Raw genomic sequence first — 26,380 nt, forward strand, 5'->3', positions numbered from 1 at the left:
ACAAAATCTGACACTATCCAGAAAGTCCTGGTGCACTTCTTGTTCCTGCTGCTGAACTGTCCATGCTCTGCTGATCTTCCTGTGGGATCCACACATTCATTCAGCAAATCTTTTCAGAGTTCTTACTATGTGCCAGGTGCATCTTTTGCTCCCTGGATATCAAAGGGTGTACACGACAGACAGTTGGTTTTTCTCCTGCTGTGGTCTTGTCGGAGTCCTTGGATCAGGAGTCTGTTTGTTACTATTGTGAGTCATTCATACACTCTTCACTCATTCATTCATTCATTCATTCATTCATTCATTCATTCATTCATTCAAATCTTGTATTTGGAACATCTCTGCTGGACCAGGTACTGGGTCAGAGCTGAGGTTGTACTTAAGTGCTGAACTGAATAGATGAACCCTGACTTCAGAAAGCTCCATGGAAAGGCACAGATTGACCAAATAATTTTGGACACAGTCATATGTGCTCCCAAATATGAGGATTGGCATGAAGTGAATATACAGAGTGCTAGGAGAGACTAAGAGGAAAGCTGGTTTTTAAAGGGTTAGGGGCCATGTGTTAGGAAAGGGAGAAGTGGGTGTCATTGTCCTCAGACTCTGCAAACAGAACCAACCTGAATCAGTGACTTTTCTCAGAGGTTTGCCCTTTCCAATGCCTTCTATAAACCTCTGGCTGGTGATTCTGGTTTCAATGTCCTGCCTGTGTGTCCTCTGCTGAAATCACTGTTTGCTGTGGGAACTAGGTTATAAGGAGTGGAAAATTCTGCTTTCTTTAGTGGGAAGAAACTTCCTAACTGGGTTTTTAAACTGAAAACAAATACCTTAAATTGTCCCCAAATGTGAGTGTGCTGGGAATTCCTCTGTCTGCCAGTCATAGTAACATCCCCTTAATTCACCCTGGCCCCCACATAAGGCTGTCCTGGCTGCCATGACTAAAGGGTTTACCTTTACTTTGTAGTAGCACATTTCTAATATCATATAGGCTGCCCTTATGCTTAGCAAAATAGAAAACAAAAAACAAAAAAGTCCATGTCTTCCCATCCAAAATAAACACCAGTATAAAGGTGGGAATGATATTTCAGCCAGCAGTTTGGTAAAGCCCAAGAATCTGAACGTGACAGGAGGCATATGCATTTTAAAGGTCATTCCAATTACCGTGCTTACTCATGCTAAGCTGCAACTGTGGGGTTCTTGTGAGAAGATCCACACACTGAGGGGAAAATGAGAACATGTGGTTGGCAGGCACTTGAGCAAATAGTAAGGAGAGAAACACAAATCACTATTGTTTCCAGTGATCTTAAATAATTCTTCAACATCTGAGACATCTGAGAAGAAGAGGGGAGGCAAGCATTGGTAAAGAGCAGTGCGAATCCTCACAGTTCTAAAAGCTGTGATGCCGTGATGTCTTTTCCTGGAATCCACATTTTGCATGATCGTATGGGGACCCATGAGAAGAGGCCCTACGGACGAGTTCCTGGCTGCATTAAATTTCCCATTTGCAACCACTTCATTCTCCACATCATAGTGAATTCATAACACAACTTTTCTTGATAGAATTATCCTAAATGTAGAGCCACTTTTGAGATAGGGAAATAAAATAGCAGAGAACTATTCTCTTAGTGGCAATTTGCCTGTACCTCTCTCTTGCTTCCAGAAATATAGATTTTATTGCAAATCTCGCTGTGACGAAATTCAAATTCTGCGCATGCACGGCACACACCCTCTGGCACTGGATTGAGTGAGGTATTCAACACAAGCATCCACATCCCCTTGCTGGCCTTTTGAGGTCTCCCTTGACCTCTCCTCCCTTTTCCTTCCTATTCCCCTTACCTCCTATATTAATACATCATTCCATCTATGTGCGTTTACCTAGCATCTGCTGTGTTCCACAGTACATATAATATCTGCCTGCAGGAAGCTCAAGAGCAAGAAAGCCAGACAGAATAGCAGACATTGTACACAGGGACACTGGTGGTGCTGAGGGACATGAAGTTACATCCGAGCTACATTTTGTCAGGCAAGAGAAGTGAAAATAGCAGTGGAGGGGCCTTCCCAAAGTGGACATACTCCCTGACCCATAGCAGCAGATCTCATTCCACCCCCCAGGCACTTGGCTGGAGTTCCCTTCCACACTCCTTTTGCCCAAATTCTGCCCATCTTTCCAAGACTCCTTTGGATCCCACCTACTCGGTAAAGTCTCCCTGACTATGCCTGATGTTCACAAAACCCTTTCCTTATGTGGCTGTCTCTAGCACTTTTGTTTCTCTTTCATGTACCCACCACTCGTGACTGTTACCTGTTTTGTACCTGTATCTTGCCTTCCCAGAGAAAGTTCTAGATGCCTACTTCTGCCTTCTGTTGAGACCATGTGCTTTGCAATTATAGTTGAATAAATTGAACCTTCACAGCATCTGCTGTTGGTAATGGGATGAACGGCATGTGTAACGGACAGAACTCGGCACTTCTCTTGGAGTTGGGTGTAGTACCGTCTCAAAGATGGGATGAAGTCAATCACCTTTAATATTCACATCCCAAACCCTGGAAACAGTGGTCCAAGATTTAGGAATTAGAGCCCTTCACCTCTTTCTCATATTGAAAACTTCCCACTGTGGTTCACACCAAGTATCGCTCTATTTGAACAGCTAGAGTGCCTAATAAAAGCAGCTGGTGCCAGCTGTCATCGTTCACGTGGTGTTAAGTGCTCCTTCTGTAAGCACTAGCGAGCAAGAGTATTTTTGTTTAGCAAGGCCATCATAAAATTAGACAAGCAAACCATAGCAATGTATTTGAGCAATGTAGCCTATAAATATTACAGTGGAAGGAAGCACGTGAGCACATTATCCTTATTACAATCTTATGCTTTAAGGAGAAAAAAAGGGGTGGGGGGCTCTGCGAGAGAAGGCGAGTCTGAATAGAAGCCTGCTCTAGAAAAACATACAAAATGTCTGTGGTGATTGTCAAAGGATGTCACCAGTCTCCTGGTAATAGGATCTGGGGAGCTCACCCCCTGGATTCAGTGAGCTCTAAACAGCCTCCTGGAGTTGGGAAGGCTTGTGAAATTGGCATTGTTTACCTACTAGGAGTGAGATTTAAAAAAAAAAAAAGATAGGTGAGGGGGCGCCAGTGTGTCTATAACTCCATCAGCTGTTTATCTGCAAGTGAAATCATTGAAGAAGAGTAAAGGTTTCCCACGAGCCCAGAGAGCAGCATCGGAATCGTATATAATCCATACTCTATCCTCTGTCACGTCTTTATTTTTTCTCTTTCCTTTTCTGAAATGCCTGGCAGAGACTTAAACAACATTGTTATTATTCATTGGGCTATGTCAAATTCTCTAGTGTTTTCTAACATAGAGAACTACTTCCAACTTTTGCCAAATGCCATCTAAAGCTTCTTCAATATTATATATGTGTGTGTGTGTATATATATATATATATATATACATATATATATATACACATATATATACATATATGTTTATTTATTTAAAAAATATATGGAAGATGTATTTTTTTTCTTCTCCTATGTATTTTTTCTCTTACTTGTTTCTATCCTATACCTGGAATCATCTAAATTTAGTAGAATTCAACCATGGGCAGGATGCCATGCTAGGTTTTATCCTCTACTAATTGTCTTGTTGAAATCTATGGAGACCTATATCAAAATGTTCAAAATAAACCATTCTCATTTTATAAAGGAGAAAACTGAGGTTTATAGGTGTTAAAAGACTTTTCCAAGATTATATAGTTAGCAAGTATTTTCATTAGAAGTTAATGGGCTCCCAAGCAACTTGGAAATAAAAGGAATAGTGTTGCCCTTTCAAAATTAAGCCAAACATCTCATAGGTCTTAATAGGTTATCTTGAAGATACACAGCATCTATGCCAGGCTGAATTGTACCTGAATTAATGGCATCAAACGTATATCCCTGCATTCCCATACTCCTGATGTCAGAGTGAAGGACCATCGTGGATCTGACTCTCCCTCCCTAGGGATGGATGAAGCCTATGGAGATATAATATAAATGTCTGTTTCAATGAATTGAATACTAATTGGACTGGACCTTTACTGTCCAGCAGAACATTGTGCAGTGATGGAAATGATCTCTTTTATCTTGTCTCCACCTTATCAGCAGCTACGGAGAACTTGAAGTGTGGATGTTATGACGGAGGGAGTGAATTTTTAATTTAATTTAATTAAGTTTTAATAAATTTAGATTTAGATAAGCATGTGTGACTAGTGTCCACCATATTGCATAATACAGGACTAGACTCTACTTGTGCCAGTCCCCATGGAGCTATATTTGTTTTTCATAGTTCAGCAACCTGGGGCTGTACCTGGGGTAACTCTAAAGATTAAGCATGGGCTTCAGCATCGAGACCTGGTGAGTGGGTATAATACCAACCATAGCAGCACAGGCTGTGTATGACCATGGTATACCTTTCTGTACCTTTCTTCAGAGATACTTATATCAGGAGAGGAAAGCTTACCACTCTTCACTTTAATTTCTCCCAAGATCCTGGGCAGGCAAGTGCTTTAACTGTTATTAGTTCAAAATGTCAAAACCTCTATATTATGTAAGATATAACTATACTATGTCAAGTATTCTTTTGCTCTGTTGACCAGTTACCTTCAAAATAAGGATATATTTTGAACAAATGTGTACTTATAATTTAATTATATATCATCAATAAGGTTTTAGTTTCTAATTTTTTTAAAGAAGAGAATCTTCACTTTTTTTCTTTTAATCTCAAGTATCATAGAACATGCTAGAGCTAGTTATTGATAGATCTCTAAAACCTGGTTGCCTGAATCCAAGCAATCTGGAGGAAGCAGTAGACTGGGGGCCAACAAAAGCTGTGTGAGTTCACTCACAAATGTGGGTTTGGATCAGTCAGCCTGTCAGAGAGTGCTGGCGTTAAATCCAGAAATCCTGGAACCATCCTTATTCTTTTTTTTTTTTTAAAGATTTTATTTATTTATTTGACAGAGATAGAGACAGCCAGCGAGAGAGAGAGGGAACACAAGCAGGGGGAGTGGGAGAGGAAGAAGCAGGCTCCCAGTGGAGGAGCCTGATGTGGGGCTCGATCCCATAACGCCGGGATCATGCCCTGAGCCGAAGGCAGAGGCTTAACCGCTGTGCCACCCAGGCGCCCCATGGAACCATCCTTATTCTGATTTCAAGTTTAACTGACTGACATTCTAATATTTTGCAATCTGTGAAGCTTACTTTCCTACAGGAAGAGGACATATAGGACAACTGGTGGAACTACCAGGCCCTCTCTAAATTATACTTTTTGATGTAAATCCACATATAATGGAATTCTAATACACACTAGTGTCCTGTTAGATTTGCTTGCATGATTCACAGTGGTGGAGACTAACGGTCCTGGTAATCTGGGAAGATTGGATTTCAGGGCTTGCAAGTTGAGACCAACCCTTGGATGGGATGCTTTCCAAGGTAAAGGCCACTTAATAGGTCTCTGTAGGCAAATAGTTGACTTCACCTGAGTATTTGTACCAGCACAAATGGCCTAAACTAAAGATTCATACCAGACTGTGGATGTTCACTTAGCAAATTTCCAAAGTTATCAATGGATTAAAAGTAATCTTGGGGTGCCTGGGTGGCTCAGTTGGTTAAGCTTCTGTTTTCAGCTCAGGTCATGATTGTGCAGTCCTGGGATCTAGCCCTGCATGGGGCTCCCTGCTCAGCAGGGAGTCTGCTTCTCCCTCTGCCCCTCACCTGGCTTGTGTTCTCTCTCTCTCTCTCTCTCTCTCTTTCTCTCTCCCTGTCTCAAATAAATAAATAAAAATCTTTAAAAAATAATTTAAAAAAGTAAACTTAAGATTTGACCCCAGCCCTATTGGACAGTAGCTTCAAATTTTAGAATGCGTAAAAATCACTTGAAATACTCTTTTAAAATGCAGATTTCTGGACTCTACAACCCCAGAGATTCTGATTAAGTCCAAATGAGATGGGGAGACATGGAATTTGTATTTTATCAAACACCCTGGGATGTCTGTTGATCAGTCACTCAGAAATATTGTGTCAGCAGATTAAACAAAGAAATTTCCTTATTTTGCTCGTCATAATACAGTCGCATCCAAATTTTCTCTACACAGTGGGGAACGACACTCCTAGTTCTGCCTGATGTTAATGGTATTCTCTGGAAAACGATTGCTTTGTTCAAATAAGTTTGAGAAATGCTGGAGTAAGTAAAATTAAATGGGTTTCTTTACTGCAGGATTTCTCAATGTGTCATGTGGTGGTGGTGGTGGTGGTGGTGTGTGTGTGTGTGTGTGTGTGTGAGAGAGAGAGAGAGAATGTGCACCATGGGCTTACAGGCTGTCCAAGAGGGGAATTAATTAGAAGAAGTTCACAACTTCACAAATATATTTGACTGCAAAACCCTTCTTTCCACAGACTACTCATCCACATAATAAACTTTTGGAAATGCTGCCCTGATGTATAGTAAATATATCAGAGTAAACACCAGGAGGTGGTCAGTAGTGAGACAAAGTGGCTTCAAAAGCTAGCATTAAAGAGAACAAGAGAGTCATAAGCAGATGTTAGTCTTCCTTTTTTCCTTTTTCTCAATAAACATTTTTTCATTAAGGAAAAATTCCTCCTAATTTTGATGCCTAGAACTTCTGCCTTTGATTTGTACACTCCTGGATTTACAGCCTGCTTTTTACACTTCTGTAATCTTAAATAAGCTGCTTAATATGTGATCCTCACTTTCCTAGAGATAGTGATAACTGCCTCACAGGGTTGTTTTATGGATTAGCTGAAATAATTATTGTGAGAGCCTAGCACTAAGTCTAGCACACCAAGTGTAGCACTTAATACGTGGTAGGGAGGTTAACATTCTTCAACATATATAAATATTTGGGGAAAACTCAGGCAGAAAGGGGAAGAGCACAGTATAATTTATTTCCTAAAACCCTAGAGCTTGCAGAAAGACTGCAGTGTTTGTACCCACCGTGATGGTGGCTTAAGACAATATTCCCAGGGATTCCAAGATAGAGTTTAGACTCAAAGGTGAAAGACTGCCGTGGATGACTAGCGGTATGTGCCAAAGAAGTAGGAGGGAGTGAAAGCAACTTTTTCTTAGCCATGCGGGAAATATTAAACACAGAAATGCCAGGTGGCCCTCAGTCATCTAAGAACTGTCTGTCAGCATGCCATTTGATTCCAAATGAATAAAAATACACTTGGTGAACAGTTACAGTCTGAACTTTCCGGTGTGGATTATCAATTTTGAGAAGAGACAGATTAATGTAGGCTTGGAACAAGTGTTCAGTTTTAGGATATCACTTAAGCTAAGCCTGAAATGACAGAGAAGATTATATTTTTTAAAAAATATTATATTTACTTATTTGAGAAAGAATGAGAGAGAGAGAATGAGAAGTGGGGAGGAGCAGAGGAAGATAGAGAAGCAGACTCCCTGCTGAGCAGGTAGCCGGACATCAGGCTCCATCCCAGGACTGCGGGATCATGACCTGAGCCAAACGCAGCTGATTAACCCACTGAGCCACCCAGGCACCAGACAGAGAGGATTCTTGTGCAAAACTGAAGGACAGTGAAAGCAGGCAGGATGTGGATTCATGTGTTAAAATGGGGACTGTGGGCAGTCCTTAGAAGCCATCTATAATTTTATGTGTCTAGGACCTCTTGCCCCTTATTATCTGGGATTGTTCCTCCTTCCTTCCCTTCCCATGTCTGTGGAAACTCTGTCTCTTACATGGCTCCTGGCCCTCGGCCGGAGTGGACTGACCCATCACGTTGGGCCAAACTGGTTCCCTCCGAGGAGTCCCAAACTTGACATTAGAGAGAAAAGTTCTTTTTTAATAGAGGACACCTTAGATTGCCAAACTTGGCCATTCACAGCCATACTCCCTGCCTCAGGCGGAAGTTAGGATATAAGCAGAGTGAGGGAAGTCAACCCACAGAGCAAAGCAAAGGACAGGGAGCAGGGAATCCATCCTCTTGTATTCAGGTGCACAGGCTCAGCTGCTCTGTATCCCTATTCTCCTTGCTGCTTGCAGTTCCGCTCTTAACTGTATTCTGTGAGCCTGTGTCTCCTCCTTGACCTAGGATGGCTTAAATGCTAAGCATTTTCAACTAAGGTTCTCCTGAATATAAGACATTTCAGATCATGTTTCCATACTTGTAAGTCAGATAAAGAAGAATCTAAGCAAGCCAAAAGGAAAAAAAAAATACAGATATATAATGATCATAGGAAGGATTCGATATTTTCCTTCTTGTTTGTGTTCTCCATAATCTCCTTGTGCAAGGGTCATAGCATTTTAGCTGAAATCGGATTCAGGGCCTATGCCCAGAACATACACAAATTCAGGGACCAAGGAAACTGTTCACTGGACTTGGGCGAAATCACTAGCGACCACCTGTGGCCGCCAGTGGTTTTACTGCTAGGCAGGGCATGGCCCCTGAGGGGTTCAGGTCTCTGCTACCTTACCTCTCAAGCCTCAGACACAGAGCTTAACTCAGAGCCTTGGCTGCTCAGTTCCCTCCAGGAAGCCAGGTTTGCTTGGTTAAGTGGACAGGACACTGATGAAACTTAAATGAGCAAAGATGGAGTGTGACCTTTCTTAGCAGCTCCTGAGGTTAGCAACAGAGAATGGAAATGTAAGATCTGCATAGACAGGCCCAGTAGCAAACTGAGCTCAGCAACTTGCAGACCAAACCTTTCTCTTCATGCGCTGGGAGAAACATATCTGCTACAAAAAGAAAGAAAAGAAAATACACAGTCTGGGTGTGAGTCAAAAACCGCCTGCAAGTATACATGAAAAGAATAATGAGTTTATTGACACTGATTCCTGTTCTGCCAAAAGGCTTTGGAGATTATTTTTGCCTTGACTTTGCTAAAGAGGAAATTAAAGCCCAGAAAAACATAAATAATTTTGAATGTGACAACAGCCAGAAAATGACAGACTAAGATTTGAACTTGGATCTCCCTAATCTGAAGTCTGGGTTGTCCTCTCTGTCCCTGTCCCCTCTGTGAAGGAGCCCACACTGGCCTTCATCAAGGACGCAAGGGGATGGACCCACACCAGCCCTCAGTCATAGCGGGCTCAAAAATGAGGGCTTCTGGTTGAGCCCCTAATTCTCTCTCTTAAACAGCCACTCAAGTTTAATTTGATAGCATGACCTTTAAAGGGATAAATAAAAGAACCTTATAAACATGCCCAAATGGACCAGCATCCCAGATAATCCAGGCCCTGCTGGTGTCCTGTCTGTTCACACTCTTTGTGGATTCCAGGGGCCATGACGGTGACCACAGCAGCCAGGGCCAGCCTGGCCAGCACGAATATCAGCTGGAAAATAAAACCTTGGAGGAGTCTAGATAATAAAACCTGAAAGGAGATTGATGAACCCAATCATAACCTGTGTCCTTCTTGTCTTGTATCTGAGAGGTTTTCCTTCTTTCTTGTTTCGGCAATGGATTTTTTTTTTTATTCCTCCAAATAAAATCATAGGACTATCTATAAAAGATAAAAGCAATATTTGAGGATCCAATTAAATATTTCTAAACTTGGTCTATGAAAACAATGAGGCACTTTGACCGAGTGTCACACATTGCTGTCATGTGTTAGCCTCAGGACTCATTTTGTATAGCTCTTCTAAGTATTTTAAAAATCCTGATTCACATAGGTAAGTAGCTGCCAGCGGATCTAGGTTTTGAATACCTTCCCCTGAAATAGCTGATATTTTCCAATAAGATTTATCCGGAGGTGTTCAAAAGTAGGTATAATTTTTTATTTCAAATCTGAGATCTGTATTCGTTCCTTATAAATACAAAAGCCAGATAAATGCATAGTCAGTGCTATCACTTTCTATAATATGACCATTTTTTGATGTCATGTTCATCCATTCACTTGCTCCAGTTCTTGCTCTGTTATTATGCCATGGAAAGAGCATGTGGCTAGCAGATGTTCCGGAGCTTGGCTGGGCTTAAATGGATTTAAGTGGGTTTAAGTGTAGCAGTGGCCTCCCTTCAGCTGCTCTACCTTCTGGGGCCTGAGCAGACCCCATGGCACCCGGCTGATGCAGTACGGCGTCCTTCCTCATAGATGACACTAGTACATTCTTTTTTTTTTTAAAGATTTTATTTATTTATTTGACAGAGATAGAGACAGCCAGCGAGAGAGGGAACACAAGCAGGGGGAGTGGGAGAGGAAGAAGCAGGCTCCCAGCAGAGGAGCCTGATGTGGGGCTCGATCCCATAATGCCGGGATCACGCCCTGAGCCGAAGGCAGATGCTTAACCGCTGTGCCACCCAGGTGCCCCGACACTAGTACATTCTTATTCCCATGAATACACTGGGAAGGCAGAAGAAGATTGACATCAAGGTCTCCAGGGTTAACCAGGAGTACAAAACTAGCAAATTGATAGTGCGGTGTATTAAAATGTGATATAGGGGCACCTGGGTGACTCAATCATTAAGCCTCTGACTTCAGCTCAGGTCATGATCTCAGGGTCCTGGGATCAAGCCCTGCATCAGGCTCAGTGGGGAGTCTGCTTGAGGTTCCCCCTTTCCCTCTCCACCTCCCCCCATCCCAAATAAATAAATAAATAAATAAATAAATAAAATCTTAAAAAAAATAAAATCTGATACATAACACATTGAAAAGCTATCATGTTTTAATTTAAAATTTAAAAAAATAGAAATATTTGCAAAAAGAGCCCAAGATCTAGAAAAGGGAAAAAAGAAATCTCCATAATTTGCAATCCCTCTGACCCAGCTCTACAGGGTGGTTTTGAACTTGAACTCAACTAGACCCTTGGTATTCACTGCACTGTGAGGACCTGCACCTCTGGCAACTTCAGGGAATTTATTATAAATGCAGAACCTCAGTCTCTACCCCAGACCTACTGTATCACATTTTAAGCAAAATTTAACAAGCACTGAGCCAGACAACAGAATTGTTCCCATTCTCAGTGGGATATGAATGATGGTCTAAATTTTAAGAATAAGACCATTCTAGTAATCTGGAAAGCTCTATTGTTTGCATTTCCTGATTAACTTTAACATAACAATTGCGATGTCATCTCTATGATGCTAAACAAAATCATTCCACTGGAAGGCGCACAAAACTGGTCACCTTACTGATGCGTAGCAGATAAACCCAGACCAAATTTCTCTCCCATGAAGTCCAGAGCCTATCTGTTAATTGTGTGGTGTGTTTCCATTCCAATGAAGCCCTTCTAGGCCATTGAGACAAATGGAGTTATTAGGGAAATTCAATTCTGCCTCATTTTGTCAAAATGATCCGTATCAGGCTAATAGGGAATTCTCTTCCCTTGTGATTTAAAAAACAAAACAAAACAAAACATATTATTATTTGGAGAAAAGGAACATGTATCTTTCTTTGTAAAGTAACTAGGTAGCAATGATTTGGTATTAGTTTCATGGTCTCAGCTTACTTCTCATATTAACGGTATTGGAATAGATAACACTGATATATTCTTGAATCAGAACATCCTCTGCTTTGAAGAAATGACCTTTGAAGAGCGCTGAGCATTTCTGGGTCATAACCTTTAGGTTTGCAGATGAGAGGAAAGAGGACTTTCCTGTTTTGCTATCAAAAGCCAGGGCAGAGAGGAGGCGTGCCCGCTGTGGATGCTGGGGTCTGTGTGGAAGCTGGGCAGTACCAGTGGGATCACTGATGTGCACAGCAAATTCCTTTGACCACCGTTGCTTTGTCCATTATCTGGGGATCTTCTCAGTAAGGACTGACAATTGGCTCCCTGCTGTGAACTAGACCTTGGGAAATTTAGGAAACTGACTTCTGACACTTTTCTTTTTATTCACTTAATTCCTTAACGTCTGCATCTGCTGTAATTACAACAAATTTCAATTATAATGAAGATCCAACTGTGGGGGTAAAATGGGATTATGGTAATTGTTAGAATGGAGAGGCATAGAAATAGGTTTCAAAAGCTTTCAGAGAAGCTATCTGACCAAAATAAGATCAATGCAGTTGGCTGCTAATTAAAGCAAACAGACAAAAGAACGCAACCTAGCTGATTTTTAATGTATGAGCTTCATTAAAAGTCTTACATTAGTCGGCTTGCATTTTGAGGACTATTGAAATGTTTTGTTCTTTTTGTCTCTAAGGAAAGCATATAGAAATTGAAACTGACCTTCAACTGTATAAAGAAGGGATGAGAATTCTTAAAAAGGGAAGTAACTCAATGGAGCATAAATACATTCAGACTCATTTATAGGTAACCATTTATTTGAACATTTGGGAATTTTAAAGGCCTGCCAATAGATGTCCTATTCATTTCAATCTGTTACGGGGAGTGAGGAAGAGGGAAATTTCATACTGAGGAAAAAATATTTCTGTGGGTGTTTATAGAAATACACTGAGTGTTTTTTTAGACTGATCTAAACAGATGACTTCCTCTAGCTGTGTTCAGGTTGGGAATTTTTTAGGGGTATGCATGTGTCTAACAGTGCATGTGTTTAAATAACTGTAATAGAAGGATAGATACTCAGGGACACACAGTTAACCGTTGTGCTGATTTTCTTAGACAAAAGACCCTTTCCTTTTAATTTTTGCAAGAGACTTTTAAAATTACATGGATCAATAGAGGGCCATAATGAATGTGGTCATTAGGAGTGTATTACCAGGTGGGCTTTGTTCCAAGGAACAGAGGCCTCACCCACCGAATTTTATTTTCAGAGTTTAATGAGGGAGGTAGAAGGTAGTCAGTTAGACCTGGATTTGAGTGCCCTCTCTGTTCCAGCGGGTGGCCTGGGAACTCACTGAGCCTCTTCATTCTCCTGAACCTCTTCTGTTGTCCAGCTGGTCTCCTACCTGGGCTAAGAATGTGCCTTGGGACAGCCTGACTCGCTCTTCTTAGAGACCATTTCTTAAGTGAATGAATTTCTCTTTGCTGTTGTCTAGTGGAAAAATAAAATGTGAATGTAAGCCCACATATATGTTTATTTCCAGTTTCATCATAAAGCCATGACCAACCCAGAAACAAAGAGCGGGATGGTACTTTCATTCCCACATTTAACCATTATTAGCAGACTACCGATTTGGGCTATTTCCTTCTAGATCTTATTTTCTCTTTATAACAATGAGGGCAGCAGCAGAAGCTATACATGATACTCTGCCGTTCACTTTCAGTACTTAATAGTATATTACACATGTAGAACTTTCCAGTATCCTTACATATAGATGTATGTATTCATTTTAATTGCCTCATAACATGCCACAGTATGGAGGTGCATTGTTTCTTTAACCATTCCCAAAATGGTGGACTATGTTTCCATTTTTTTAAGTTGTTGGTAATTATAATAATTTTACATATATATTTTTAAAGGAATTTATTTATTTATTTATTTATTTATTTATTTATTATTTATTTATTTGAGACAGAGAGAGAGCACACATGCATGAGTTGGGGGAGGGGCAGAGGGAGAGAGAGAATCCCAAGCAGACTCCACACTCAACATGAAGCCTGACGCTCAATCCCAGGACCCTGAGATAATGACCTGAACCAAAATCAAGTGTTGGATGCTTAACTGACTGAGCCACCCAGGGGCCCCAGTAATTTTGCATATATCTTTGTGTGTGTAAGTATTTCTGGGGCATTATTCCAAGAAGTGGAATTGCTAAGTCAAAGTACATACATAATCAAAATTTTGGAAATGACACTGCATTAGTGGCAATGGCCTTCACAAGTTACATGAACAACAAGGAACATAATAGGGAAACACTAGGAAAGACTGTAGAGGAATAATGTATGAAATAAGAAAAAATACTCACAAAACATAAAGAAAATTAAAAGAACAACTATTTAATATTAAAAAAAATAATGCAAATTAAAGGAGGTAATGCTTTTTCCCTTGACACTTGCAAATTAAGAAGAATAAAATAAAATCCAAGGATAGCTAGTTTTAAAGAGATTTACCTCACTACTGTTTAGGGGAGATGAAGACATTAGGGAGGAGAATTTGGTTAACAGATTGAACCTAAAATCTATTGTATTCAACCAAAAAGTACTCACTACGGTGACGGTGACGGTGACGGAGACACACAGAAGCAGAAGAACCAGTATTCAGCGCTGAGCAAAGGGAAGTTGCTCTCAGGGTGAAGCTCAGGGGCACTGTGCAGAGCCTGTGGATGACACTGTACTCCCCCATAAAGTGGGTTAGGAAGGTAAGACTTAATACCTGAATAATCAGTCAACACAGGTATGATGACAGCATGGTATGCACAAAGGAGGATTTTTTTTATGCAGGTAAGATGCCCTGTAAGGTTATTTTTGTTTCAAAGAGTGATACTGACTTTCTTAAAATTATGAGCTCAAAATCTTGTTTTTTTAAAGTCTTCTTTTTTACTTTTTAAAAAATCAGTTTATAAAATTGTATTCTATTAAGTCTAGCAAATATTAGAGCTCAGGTCTAAAAGCCCTTTCAATAATGCTTAATCCCATTTATGGATTTAGTTACTTAAATACCTTCAAATGTATTAAACTACGTTTATAATATGATTTATTTACTTTCCAAGTTATACAATTTACTGCATTATAAGAGAGAATGCCACAAATATTTATTAAAGTTAAGTATCCAGAAAATGAACATTTAACTTTGGTGAACTAAATTTATGTTAGATATTGTACTAAGGAAGATTTTTAAGGTCTAAATCAGTTATTCTTCACTTTTTATACTGAAGTTTGCAAGGCTTATATTAAATAGGCCAAATTCCCTTAAAAATTACAAATACCAAAGAACTGTTAAATTTTTCTCCAAGTTTTATTATAATCTTGCTACAGGAGAAAAGAACCATCTCAGGCCAATTCAAAGATCTATTCTTAGCAGGAGCTGTTTTGAGGATACTTTTTTGGGGGCCTTTCAAAGATATCCTTTGTTAGACTGAATTTAAAAAAAATTGAATTCATTATAATTACAGTCCTTGACTTGTTACAAGACTGTTTAAGTTAGGGTCCTTTTAAGGTTGCCCATTGACTGACATTGGTCTTTTTTTTTTTTTAATATTATGTTAGTCGCCATACAGTACTTTATTAGTTTTTGATGTAGTGTTCCATGATTCATTGTTTGCATATAACACCCAATGCTCCTTGCAGTACGTGCCCTCCTTAGTACCCTTCACCGGCTAACCCATCCCCCCACCCCCCTCCCCTCTGAAACCCTTAGTTTGTTTCCAGGAGTCCATAGTTTCTCATGGTTCCTCTCGCCCTCTGATTTCCATACCGACATTGGTCTTTATCCTATTAAAGTCCATTATAAATATGGTAAAGCATTTTATCAAAGTCAAAAATACTAGTTTCTTCCCAGGAAGATGTAGGTTACATCAACAGAAGTTTCTGGCTGAGATCAGCTTTGGGACCATTTTTCTCTTTCAATAACTTATTCCTTCTTAACTCCCAAACATTAATACTAAGGTTTTGATTATCATAAACTTTTGATACTAAATTCGGAAATTTGGAGGTTTAAAAATTTCATGTCTAAAGAGGGCACTGACTATGCTAAGTGATGGAGATATGAGCATGATCCTTGTTGATGCTGGGGGAACACCCTGAGTGCTGTGAACCCATGGGTGCTTGGTCAAGGGCTCCAGGACGTCCTGGTGGGCTGGCCATGAAGCCCATAGTTCTACATTCAAAGGCCAACTTGGATCCTGAATTTATTTTCCATTTTGCTAATAGACCTTGATGGGCTTCTGCGTTTTTCTCTATTGGTGGGATTATAAAATTATGAAGTTTATTTTAAACATTATGCCTTCAATTTTTGGATTGGTTAAGTAGCTTTGTCTAGCTTGGTATAACTTATACATTCTTTCTACCGAAAGCAGGCAGAGACTAGAAACAATCACATTAACTCATATAGGCTTAAGAAATGTAGAGGAAGTCTCTGTCATCTAAAAAAAAAAAAAAGGAAAAAGAAAAGAAATCAAAGCAAGAGTACAGCAGGGACAGGGGCTGTCTTAGCAGTATCTTTATTTTAAGAAATTCTTATTATTTTAAGAATTCAACAATTTGGTCATGAAAAGGGATTGAAAATAGAATCAAAATCTCTTTTCCCCACCTGTCATCACTGAATTTATAGAACGAATTATATATCATTATGATAATTATATAATAAATATATCCTTCATTCTCTAGTTCAGGTTTATTTATTGCCAATTAACCCATTTGTCACTCTCATTAAGACCTCTTCAGCCACCAAAAATATTTTTAAAAACTCTAACCTCACAGCTTCAAGTTTGCTAATGAATTTCTGGGATCAGTGGGTAACTATGTGAAGCCCCCTCCATCCCATTCTTTGCAGAAGTGGTGCCTTAATGCATGCTGAGAGCTCACATTTAAGGAGGTGGATCAACTGGCATTTGGTAGAGAGAGGATGTATGGTGCTTGGGAATACAGGCTTCAGTGACAGGTAGCATAGCTCACGTTCCTGGCTCTGTCACTTCATATTTGGGTAAGTTATTTACCCTCATCTTGCCTTACTTTCTTCACTATCAAATAGGGGAAATAAAACATTAAAGCAACATTTCAGATACGATTGTGAGCACACGTCAAAGTTTCATTTCAAGATTGCTGGTAAGAGAAAGCCTTTGAGAAGGCAAACCTAGACTGACTTTTGGTGGATGTATTTTTTAGGAGATTATCCGTGAAAACAATGTTTGGTTAAACATCATTAGGATAGTCACAAGCCTGGTTAAATGTCATTGCATTTTGCAATATCTGATTAAAGGTGACAATAATCAAGGTGAAGGAAAGTGTCCTGATCATGCTGAAGGCTTTCTTTGTTTAACAGTGTGCACCTGGAGAAAACACATCCATCCAGATCCAGCTGCATATGAAATGTCATTAGAAATTTAGGACATAGGAATTCAGAGTGCTTATCTCCTAACAATTTGAATTGAGGACCTTACCCCTAAGATTGTGACACTCTTAATGGACTTTTCTTATTTTGGTAGCCCCTCCACTCTTCTCTTTCTGGGTCATGCCTTCAGTGCTCAGTTTATGGCAAGTAGACAGAAAAAGAAACAAAGCACCAGCTTAAATAAACTGATTAAAGAATATGGAAATTATACTCATAAAACTGCCCTTGTTAAATAAGCACATTGGGGTTATGCATCTTTTATTTTGAGTGTCAGCTTTACAGATGAGTTTTTCTAATCATAGTATGTGTTGAACCAAAATGAACCAAGCTAGAAGCATCCATTAATTTTTTTCTCCTCATTTTAGGAATATTAGATTTTCCTTTACCAAAGCACTCTTTTTCTCTTTCAGAAATATATCATTTTTTTAAAGTGATCATAAGCAATGAATTTCAATCCTACACTTTCCTTGGTAAATTGAGTTTATTAACACTGCAGTACAAAGTCTATGTGAGGCTTATTAAGGATGTGTTCAAAATGCCCAGATATTTCTTACTATTTTCCCCAAGGCCCCTCCTACAACATGCCCAACTGAATTTGGAAATCTTGTCTTTTAAAATATTCTAAAGTATAGAATAGAGGGGAAAATGTGTGTTCTCATTTCTTTTTGTATTTAAAGAATGCTATTTTACAAAAGGTTAAGATTCTGTTAGTTGAAAATCACAGAATCTCGGCTTGAGCCAGCCCAAATGGAATGGGGGTTTTTCTAGAAAGATCTCAGGTTATCTTACAACATGTGATACAGATTAAAACAGCCAAACCTCAGGAAGTTCAGGAGTGCAACCAAATCTTGGAACAGGAACCAGCCACCCAAGTACGTCAGGACTTTCCATCTGTCTTTTCTGCTGCATTCTGTTCCCCAACATTCTCTCTCTCTCTCTTTCACTGCATGCAAGCTTTCTTCTTGTACTTGAAAATGTGGCCCCTGAGAACTTCTAAGTTTTCCATTTTATAGCTTCAGACATTAAAAATAGTCCAATCTGAACCTTCTTGGTACTGAAACCAAAAAAACTATAGGATTTAATGCCAACTGGCCTGGCTTTGCTCGACTTTCTATCTTTATTTTTTTTAAGACATTTATTTATTTGAGAGAGAGAGAGAGTGCGCGCATGGGGGGAGGAGCAGGGGAGAGAGAGAGAGTTTTCAGCAGACTCCCCGCTGAGTGTGGAGCCCTACATGGGGCTAGATCTCACAACCCTAAGATCATGACCTGAGCAGAAACCAAGAGCTGGACGCTCAACCAACTGAGCCACCCAGGTGCCCCTAAGCCTTCCATCTTTATTTATTTATTTATTTTTTAATAATGTTTTTTTATTATATTATGTTAGTCACCATACAGTACATCCCCGGTTTTCGATGTAAGCCTTCCATCTTTAAAGCAATTAACTTTATGTTGGGGAAGGAAGGGGAGCAAATAATAGTATAATTTGCCAATCATGGAATACATGTGAGTTTGTGTGTGTGTGTGTGTGTGTGTGTGTGTGTGTATTTGGTGTTGGGGAAAGGGAAGTGGAATGGATTTGGATAGGGGTAAAGACAGGAATATAAGAACTGGACAGTTCCAGAGGGAAAATCTACAGAGAAAATGCACTGCAGGAGCAGCACAGTTCAGAATCAGGAAGGTGCTAGGATGTAACGGAAGAAAGGTGTAGGATGAATGGGTTTTCACAGGCTAGCTCCATAGGCTCTCTGTCAGGGTGCACCCTGAGGCAGAGGTCCTTGCTTGAATATGTAGATGAGGACATTGATGCTCCCAAGTTTCGTAACTTGTAACTTTAAGCAATGGATTGCTTATTCACAAGGTGAGTGGGGGGCGGGGCTTTGGTCCATCTCAGTGACAAATCTGTTTCTTTCCCTCTCTACCAAAACCAGGAGCTGGGAATAGGAATCAAGAGGAAGGATAAAATCTGAATTAGGGAAGGCACCCCTTGTTTTTGTTTATGTATTGATTGGTTGGTTTCTGTGAACATGTTCCGTAGAAAATTTATAGGTTCTTTTTTTCCCCCTTCTGTTCTTTAAGCCATAGTTGGATACCATGGAGTTACCAATATGCTTTTCCAAAACATAAGCTCTGTCAGCACAATTGCATGTTTGCAGTGCTGAGCGGAAAATTTCTAATAATATGTCTGAACATATGCAGGGATATTAGTTTCTGGGCTTTGAAACAATCATTGCTGGAGGGTTTCCTACCTCTATAGGACATTTAGAATAAATCATCTTACTTTTGCTTGCCTCACATTCTCAGAGGCTACACAATGAACCCTTTTATTATATTAGACCACTTCCATAACTTCATTGCTCACACCTTCTCCCCTTTTAAATTCGTGGGATTTTTTTCCCTGTAAAGGTTGTTTCAAGAATTGCAGTATTTATCACTGCTTTTACTCTTAATTTTGTTCATTACAAGTATTGAGCACTTGCCAGGTTATTTCTTGGTCACAATAGTACCTGCCATGTAAAGATTTTAAATCATGTATGTAAGAAGTGAAGAGAATTGCCCAAAGTCACTATGCAGCAAATGGCTGAGCTGGGATTTGAACTCAGATATAAGTGACCCTAAAGCCCATGATCTCTGTCCAGAAGATAGGAATATTGCCTTCACTCCTGTTACCTCAAGTGATGCTTGTCATCTGTCCTTCCTATCAGTTTTGTAATACAGTGTGTTTAGTTTGCTTTGTTGTGGCCACGCTTCATACCTTGAATTTTCACTTAATCCAGTCTCAGCCTGTTATAATCCTTTTTGCTAACCATTTGCTGTAGCTTTATGATAGCCCATTAATTTTATGTACTACAACGTCCCTAAGAAATTTTCCAATGTTGGACATTTATATTGATTCATCATGACTTCTTTGTGAATGATGGTAATTAGCATACATAGTTTTTATATTTTGAAATATATGCTTAAGATAAAGCCATGTAATTGTGATTGCGGGGTCAAAATCTACAAATGCTTCAGAGCATTTTTAACGTGTGTGGTGAAAATATTTTTCAGAATAGTCATGCTGTTTTCATTGTAAGTAGTAAAGGCCTCATTTTAAGGGTGGGTTGGCATTTTTTGACATGACAGAATTTCCTTGCGTGTTAAATGAGCAGATACCATCTTTTCAAATTTCATGTGTAGTTTAAAATAGATTGCTGGCCACCACCCAAAAGAGAATCATGAGGACAGTGACCTCAATTATCTGCCCCTTTCCACTTCCCTTTAAAAATGTAGAACATTTCCAAAATGTAAAACCACAATCTGTACATTTTGTTCTATAGTAAATGAAAAATCTTATAGATTCTGACGACTTCAAATTAACTTTAAGCCAATGGCAATTTGCCCCAATGTTGAAATGCTTAATGTAATTGCCTAAATAGCTCTGAGCCTTTCATTACACAATAGTGCTAGATGGACCCACCTCGTGTGGTAAAGCCATAGAATTATTTTTCTGTTGCTCAAGTCTGACATAGGTATAGACATACAACAGACCGATTTCTACTATCAATTCATGCAGTTGGATATTTGTTTTTTTCCCTTCGTTTCAGCTGAGTTGGTTTATTTTTTTTTTGCTTTTGCTTTATCTTCCGTTAGGTGTTTACCAAACTACTGTGAGCATGGAGGAAGCTGCTCCCAGTCCTGGACTACCTTCTACTGTAACTGCAGTAACACAGGCTACTCTGGTGCCACCTGCCATAACTGTGAGTAGTTATGATTTCCCCCACAGAATGGGCAAACGTCCAGGAATACCAGTGTTAACTTCAGGATGCATTCAGCATGGGGCAGGCACTGAATGAATGTTCATTCATTCAACATGTGTTTCTTGAGAAGCAGTTATATATGCCCATCCCATGCTGTCCATGCGGGATAGATAGATGCATACAGGTCATATCCTCATGGAGTTTATGGCTTGGCAGAAGCACAGACAGGAAGTGGAATCAGTGTTGGAGGCAGAGGTGAGACAATGTGCCTACGCCCACAAAGGAGAGCCACTAAGTCAAGTACATTGTCTAGATGGGCTCAGGTGCGCTGTTGTAAGAAACAATATAACATCTCAGTGGCCTAAGTAGCCAGTCGTTGTGTCCTGCCTGTGTTATGTGCTCATCTCCCATTGGCAGAGGCCCCTCTCCCACTTTGTCCTCATTCTGGGATGCTTACAGAGACTCCGTCACCTAGAAGGTTGCCATGGCAGAGAGAAGCACAAGGAAGCATGTGCTCATTGTTGAAAGTTTCTGCCTGGAAGTGGCAAACATCACTTCCGCTCACATTCTGTTGGGCAAGTAGCGTCATGAGTGTTCACCTGAATTCAAGAGGAGAGGAAGTGCAGGCTTGCCATGGGATCGAAGAGGACAGAACAAGCACATCTTGTTAAGTGCAGATGACTGAACTCTGGTGTTAGGGAGGCTTCATATAGAAGGCCTGAGCTGATCCTTGGTAGGAATGCTGCAGAGAAAGAAAAGCAAAAGCAAACTGAATATCTAAGTGGTTTTGCGTGGCTGGAGAGTGCTGACAATGAGAAGAAGTGGGAAGAGACGAAGCAGGGAGCCAGGCAGACTGGAACACACAAAGAGTAAGGGGTGACGAGTAAAAAACAAATAAATAGCACGAGCCCTGATTACTGTAATTTTATAGTCCCGTTGGGGTCACCAAACAAAAACACATGACAAAATAGAGGTTTGCCATGCAGAGAATTGTGTGTCAAACTGTGTGAAGTGAACTGTAAGTATAATTTAGAAAGACATAATCTGAAGGTGCTGGCTATAGTTGCAGGAGATTTCATCGAAAATGTGAGCTGTGAAATTGACTTAGGAGGTAGTAGAGGGACCTGCTAGAAAAAAACTTAAAAAAAAAAGCCAAGGAGCTGCTAAAGACTACAGTGAGGTCCACTTGGGGCAAAACTCACCAGGGCTTCTTAAATTCTGGAAAATGAATGGGAGATGTCAGCATGGCTGAGATCAGACTCTGATCCAGGGTGGGCAGTGTCATCACTCTCATCCCTGAAGACCTCTCAGCCCTTCTACCCCCTTTCTGTGCCTTGTAAGGTAGCATTGACAAATGATGCCCACAGAGGTGTCTAATCTAATCAGAGAAGACATAGCCCAAAGGTCATCACAGGATGTTACTGCTGTTGGATCCCTATGGAACTGAAAAGCACCACTTGGCTTTATAATGAAGTGTATTACTTACAATTTTCTATTCAGAAATTTGTAACAGTGGTGGGAGCACTGGATTAAGAGAGATGAGATTTAGATTATACCTAGCTCTTGTACTTGAATAAGGGTATGATTGTATCACTCCAGAGCTCAGTTTCTTCACAGACCTTATAAGGGAAATTTAATGAAATCCTGTGGGCCATTTTAAGGAGAAAATTACATGTTTTGCTTACAATTCCCAATGAATACCAATCTATAAGTGTTGAGCCTAGTTCCAGAAATATCATCCTTAAGTAGCCCAGAACAATGTATACATACACAGACACATTGCATGATGTATACAGTACTGTCCAGATTGTCATATCAGTGCTCTTGTAAGAAGCACAGTGATGACCAGAATAGCCATTGATGTAATAGTGAGGACCTCGAAGGAGATTTAAGTCAAAGCTATCCAATTTTTGGCCAAATCACATGACAACATGTCTATGATTTTTCAAGCTGATTCTGTTCACTTTCTCCTAAAGTAATTTAACACTAATTTGAGGAGTTCATCTCTATGGATACTATTCTTCTTTCATTTTCTCCATCCATAAGGTTAAAAATAGAATATTTCCATGTTTTTTAAAAAAAACTGTGAAGTTGAAAATCAATAGAGGTGAGGTGCTGATTTTTAAAAGAATGCTGTCAAAGCTGATGAGTAGGAGACTCAACACACAAGGTCTTAAAAAATACCATTCTGTTTTATAACGCCTTCTGATTCCCCTTGCTGTGAAATTGCTCAGTGCCTATACTATAGGTCGCAGCATTGTTAAACTCTTTCTTCCCTTCTGGGCACCCAGCCAGGAGAAATCAGAGGTAGTTGGATGGCTCTGAGGTTTGGCAGACACACCTGGTATACCTGTGTAATTCAGGAATGTGTCACCCTCTAACTCATTTTTTTCCCCTTCCCCAGTTGGGTGAGGACCATTGTTTTGAGTCAGATTTGTAAATTGAGTGAATCAAGGCATGCTTTCCTGCCTGGAAAAACGCAGGTGCCCCCAACGTGGGACATAAAAGATGAGAGATGCCAAAATGCCAAAGACAACACAAAGGATATCTTCGGGTAAAATAAAACAAGCAAGTTCACAGCTCCACTCTTGTAGAAATGGCAGTGTCCTTGGTGGGTTGAGGCATACTTCCCTGAAGCAGTCATCCACAGTCAGAACACCAAATAAAGTCTTCAGATTTAGAAGATATTTATCATGCTATTTAAGGCTGATAATTTCTTGAGTATTCTTAGTCTTCTGTCTCTTCAAGCTCTTCTCGGTTTGTTTTATTTTTTCATTATGGGTGCTTTCAAATGAATGTGAACCAACATGCTGAGGACAGATAGGATTAACTTCTTTCTGTCCAGCCTTTGTGGATAAGAGATGAATCTGGGTGAGGGGGAGAGTATGATGGACTCTAAGAAATAGCAAAATGGGAATTCCCAAAGTCTCTAGGCAGAGCAGGGTGCTGTTAAAAGTAAATATATCATCACGCCATTTCAATTTTCTTTCCTCCTTACCTGATAACACATAAAGAACTTGGGTGTATAAGTTACATTATTTTTCAAACACACTTTACTCAAAACCACCTGTTCAAGAAGGAGGTGGTGAGTATGTGGACAATTCCTATGCTATCTGGCAGCCTCCTCATATTAGGTGGAAATGTGAGACTCTCATCCCATAAACTGTCACTCAACACCATTATGTCATGTCTTTATGCTGTTTTGATTAGGAATTTTCTTCTCTATGTTGTATCCTATTCTCCAGAGGAATAACTGAAGATATATTAATATTTGCAGTCCACATAAGTCCTGTCAACCCAACCAATGATCAGAGCTTTCAGACGACCAGAGATGTTCACCATGGTTCTTGGTTTTATATAGTGTGCAAGTTTGGAAGGTTGTGTATTAAAAGCCAAAATTCTAAGTATTTAGGGTATATCCTAGTCAAGATATACCATGAATCCAAGTTAATATTAAAAGGAAGAGGTTTTGATTACAGGAGCCTAATGCGTAGTCTACAATGTAATGATAAGGTGAGATGGATATTACTGTCTCCATTTTATAGATGAGCACATTGAGGTCCAGAAAAGTTGCATACCTTCCTCAAGGTCACATAGCTAGTGAAGCTGGGACTTGAATGGTTGGAATCTGGCTACAATGCCAGAAAGAAAAGCCCTGTATCTTTTTTTGGGGGGGATTTAACTTTTTTATTATGTTATGTTAGTCACCATCCAGTGCATCATTAGCTTTTGATGTAGAGTTCCATGATTCATTGTTTGCGTATAACATCCAGTGCTCCATGCAATACCCTCCATGCAATACCCTTAATACCCTTCACTGGGCTAGCCCATCCCCCCACCCCTCCCCTCTAAAACCTTCAGTTTGTTTCCCGGAGTCCATAGTCTCTCATGGTTCATCTTCCCCTTTGTTCCACCCCCGCCCCACCTTCATTTTTCCTTTCCTTCTCCTAACGATCTCCCTGCTATTCCATATGTTCCACAAATAAGTGAAACCATATGATAATTGTCTTTCTCTGCTTGCCTTATTTCACTTAGCATAATCTCCTCCAGTCCCATCCATGTTGATGCAAATGTGGAGGTTCTTCAAAAAGTTAAAAATAGAGCTACCCTATGACCCAGCAATTGCACTACTGGGTATTTACCCCAAAGATACAGATGTAGTGAAAAGAAGGGCAATATGGGCCCCAATGTTCATAGCAGCATTGTCCACAATAGCCAAACCGTGGAAGGAGCCAAGATGCCCTTCAACAGATGAATGGATAAAGATGTGGTCCATATATACAAGGGAATATTACTCAGCCATCAGAAAGGATGTATCTTTTTTTTTAATATTTATTTGTTTATTAGAGAGAGAGAGACCACAAGTACAAGTGGGGGGAGGGGCAGAGGGAGAGAATCTTCAAGCAGACTCTGTGTTCAGCTTGAAGCCCAATGTGGGACTTGATCTCACGCCCATGAGATCATGATCTGAGCCCAAACCAAGAGTTGGAAGCCCAACCAAACTGAGCCACCCAGGTGCCGCAAGCCCTGTATCTTATTTCCTTTCTCAAACAAGTAAGACATTTGCAAACCTCTCTGTTGAACTTAGTGATGTGATATCTGTGACTTCCTTCATATCGCTTGAGACACACTAAGATATCATGGTACTGTAATTGAAAATGCAGTTCTAGAAGACCAAGACATGAGGAAGCTTTTGTATTGTAGAATAATCATGGAATCATCATGAAAGAAAGTAGGATGAAATAGCATTTGATAGACAGCCAAAATTAAAATGAATAAAAGAAATAGGGAAGCCTATTGAAAACAGACAGGCAAGAGCCAAGACATGTTGTTAGGAATATCTATGCTATATTTTGGAATACTGCATATGTTTCCCTGGCTCAAGAAAAGAAAAGTAAATAGCTCTATTCATTCATTCCCAAAGCCCAAATGGTATTCTTATGAAGCACTTTCCCCTAGGGGAAGTCTGAGCTCACTTCCCATTATAACCAAAGCTTTTTATGTGCTATTGCAATATCTATAAATACCACCTTAATGACTACATAATAAATAATCTATTAAATGACTTTATTCAAACATTCTAATCTATTTTTTTATTTTTTAGGGGAGAGGGGGCCTGTGTTGTTTCCAAATATTTATTATTATAAACAACACTGTAGTGAGCACCTTTGTGTTTAAATAATTTTTAAATCTCTCGTGTTCTATTTTTTTTTTCTTAGAATGCCTTAGCAATGACATTACTGAGTTAAAGATGATGAATAGTGTTAAGGATCTTGATTCATATCTTCAGCTTGCTTTCCTAAAGTCCTGCTACACTTTTTACTCTGATCACTATTTTCTGATATCTTGTTTTATCTTCTCTGCCAGAATTGGTTTACTATTACGAGTAAAACTGTTAGACATGCATTTTTACCAAAACATTTACATATTTAAATGAAAATTATTACTGACCCTCTTGATGAGTTCCAGATGAAGAAAAAGGTGTTTTGTTTTGTTTTGTTTTTTAGGTCACTTACACATAAGATCGTCTCCGCAGAATTCTATTTCATCACTCCAAAGTACCTTTTGAAAGCACATCTGGTCATACCTATGCATTTGATGATTCCTTTCCCATTGAGTGGACCTAATAAGTGATAGAAGTACTTACTTATCATTTTCTCTATGTCTCCTATTGACTGGGATTGTCCTTGATCTTCTCACTATGTTAGATGACATTCACGTGGGCCTTTTGCAGGATCCCTTCACCA

General features: G+C 39.7%; 1 protein-coding gene across 2 annotated transcripts in view; it reads left to right on the forward strand.

The window, feature by feature from the left end:
* CNTNAP5 (contactin associated protein family member 5) overlaps positions 1–26,380 on the forward strand; it is a 772,957-nt gene that overhangs the window by 440,931 nt on the left and 305,646 nt on the right. For both annotated transcript variants that reach the window (XM_040619104.1, XM_008686098.2), the window contains exon 11: positions 20,527–20,633. In XM_040619104.1, coding sequence (XP_040475038.1) covers positions 20,527–20,633 — 107 coding nt within the window. The remainder of the gene's footprint in view (positions 1–20,526; positions 20,634–26,380) is intronic.

Source organism: Ursus maritimus, unplaced genomic scaffold (genome assembly GCF_017311325.1).
Source record: "Ursus maritimus isolate PB19 unplaced genomic scaffold, ASM1731132v1 scaffold_1, whole genome shotgun sequence".
In the NCBI taxonomy this organism is placed as follows: domain Eukaryota; kingdom Metazoa; phylum Chordata; class Mammalia; order Carnivora; family Ursidae; genus Ursus; species Ursus maritimus.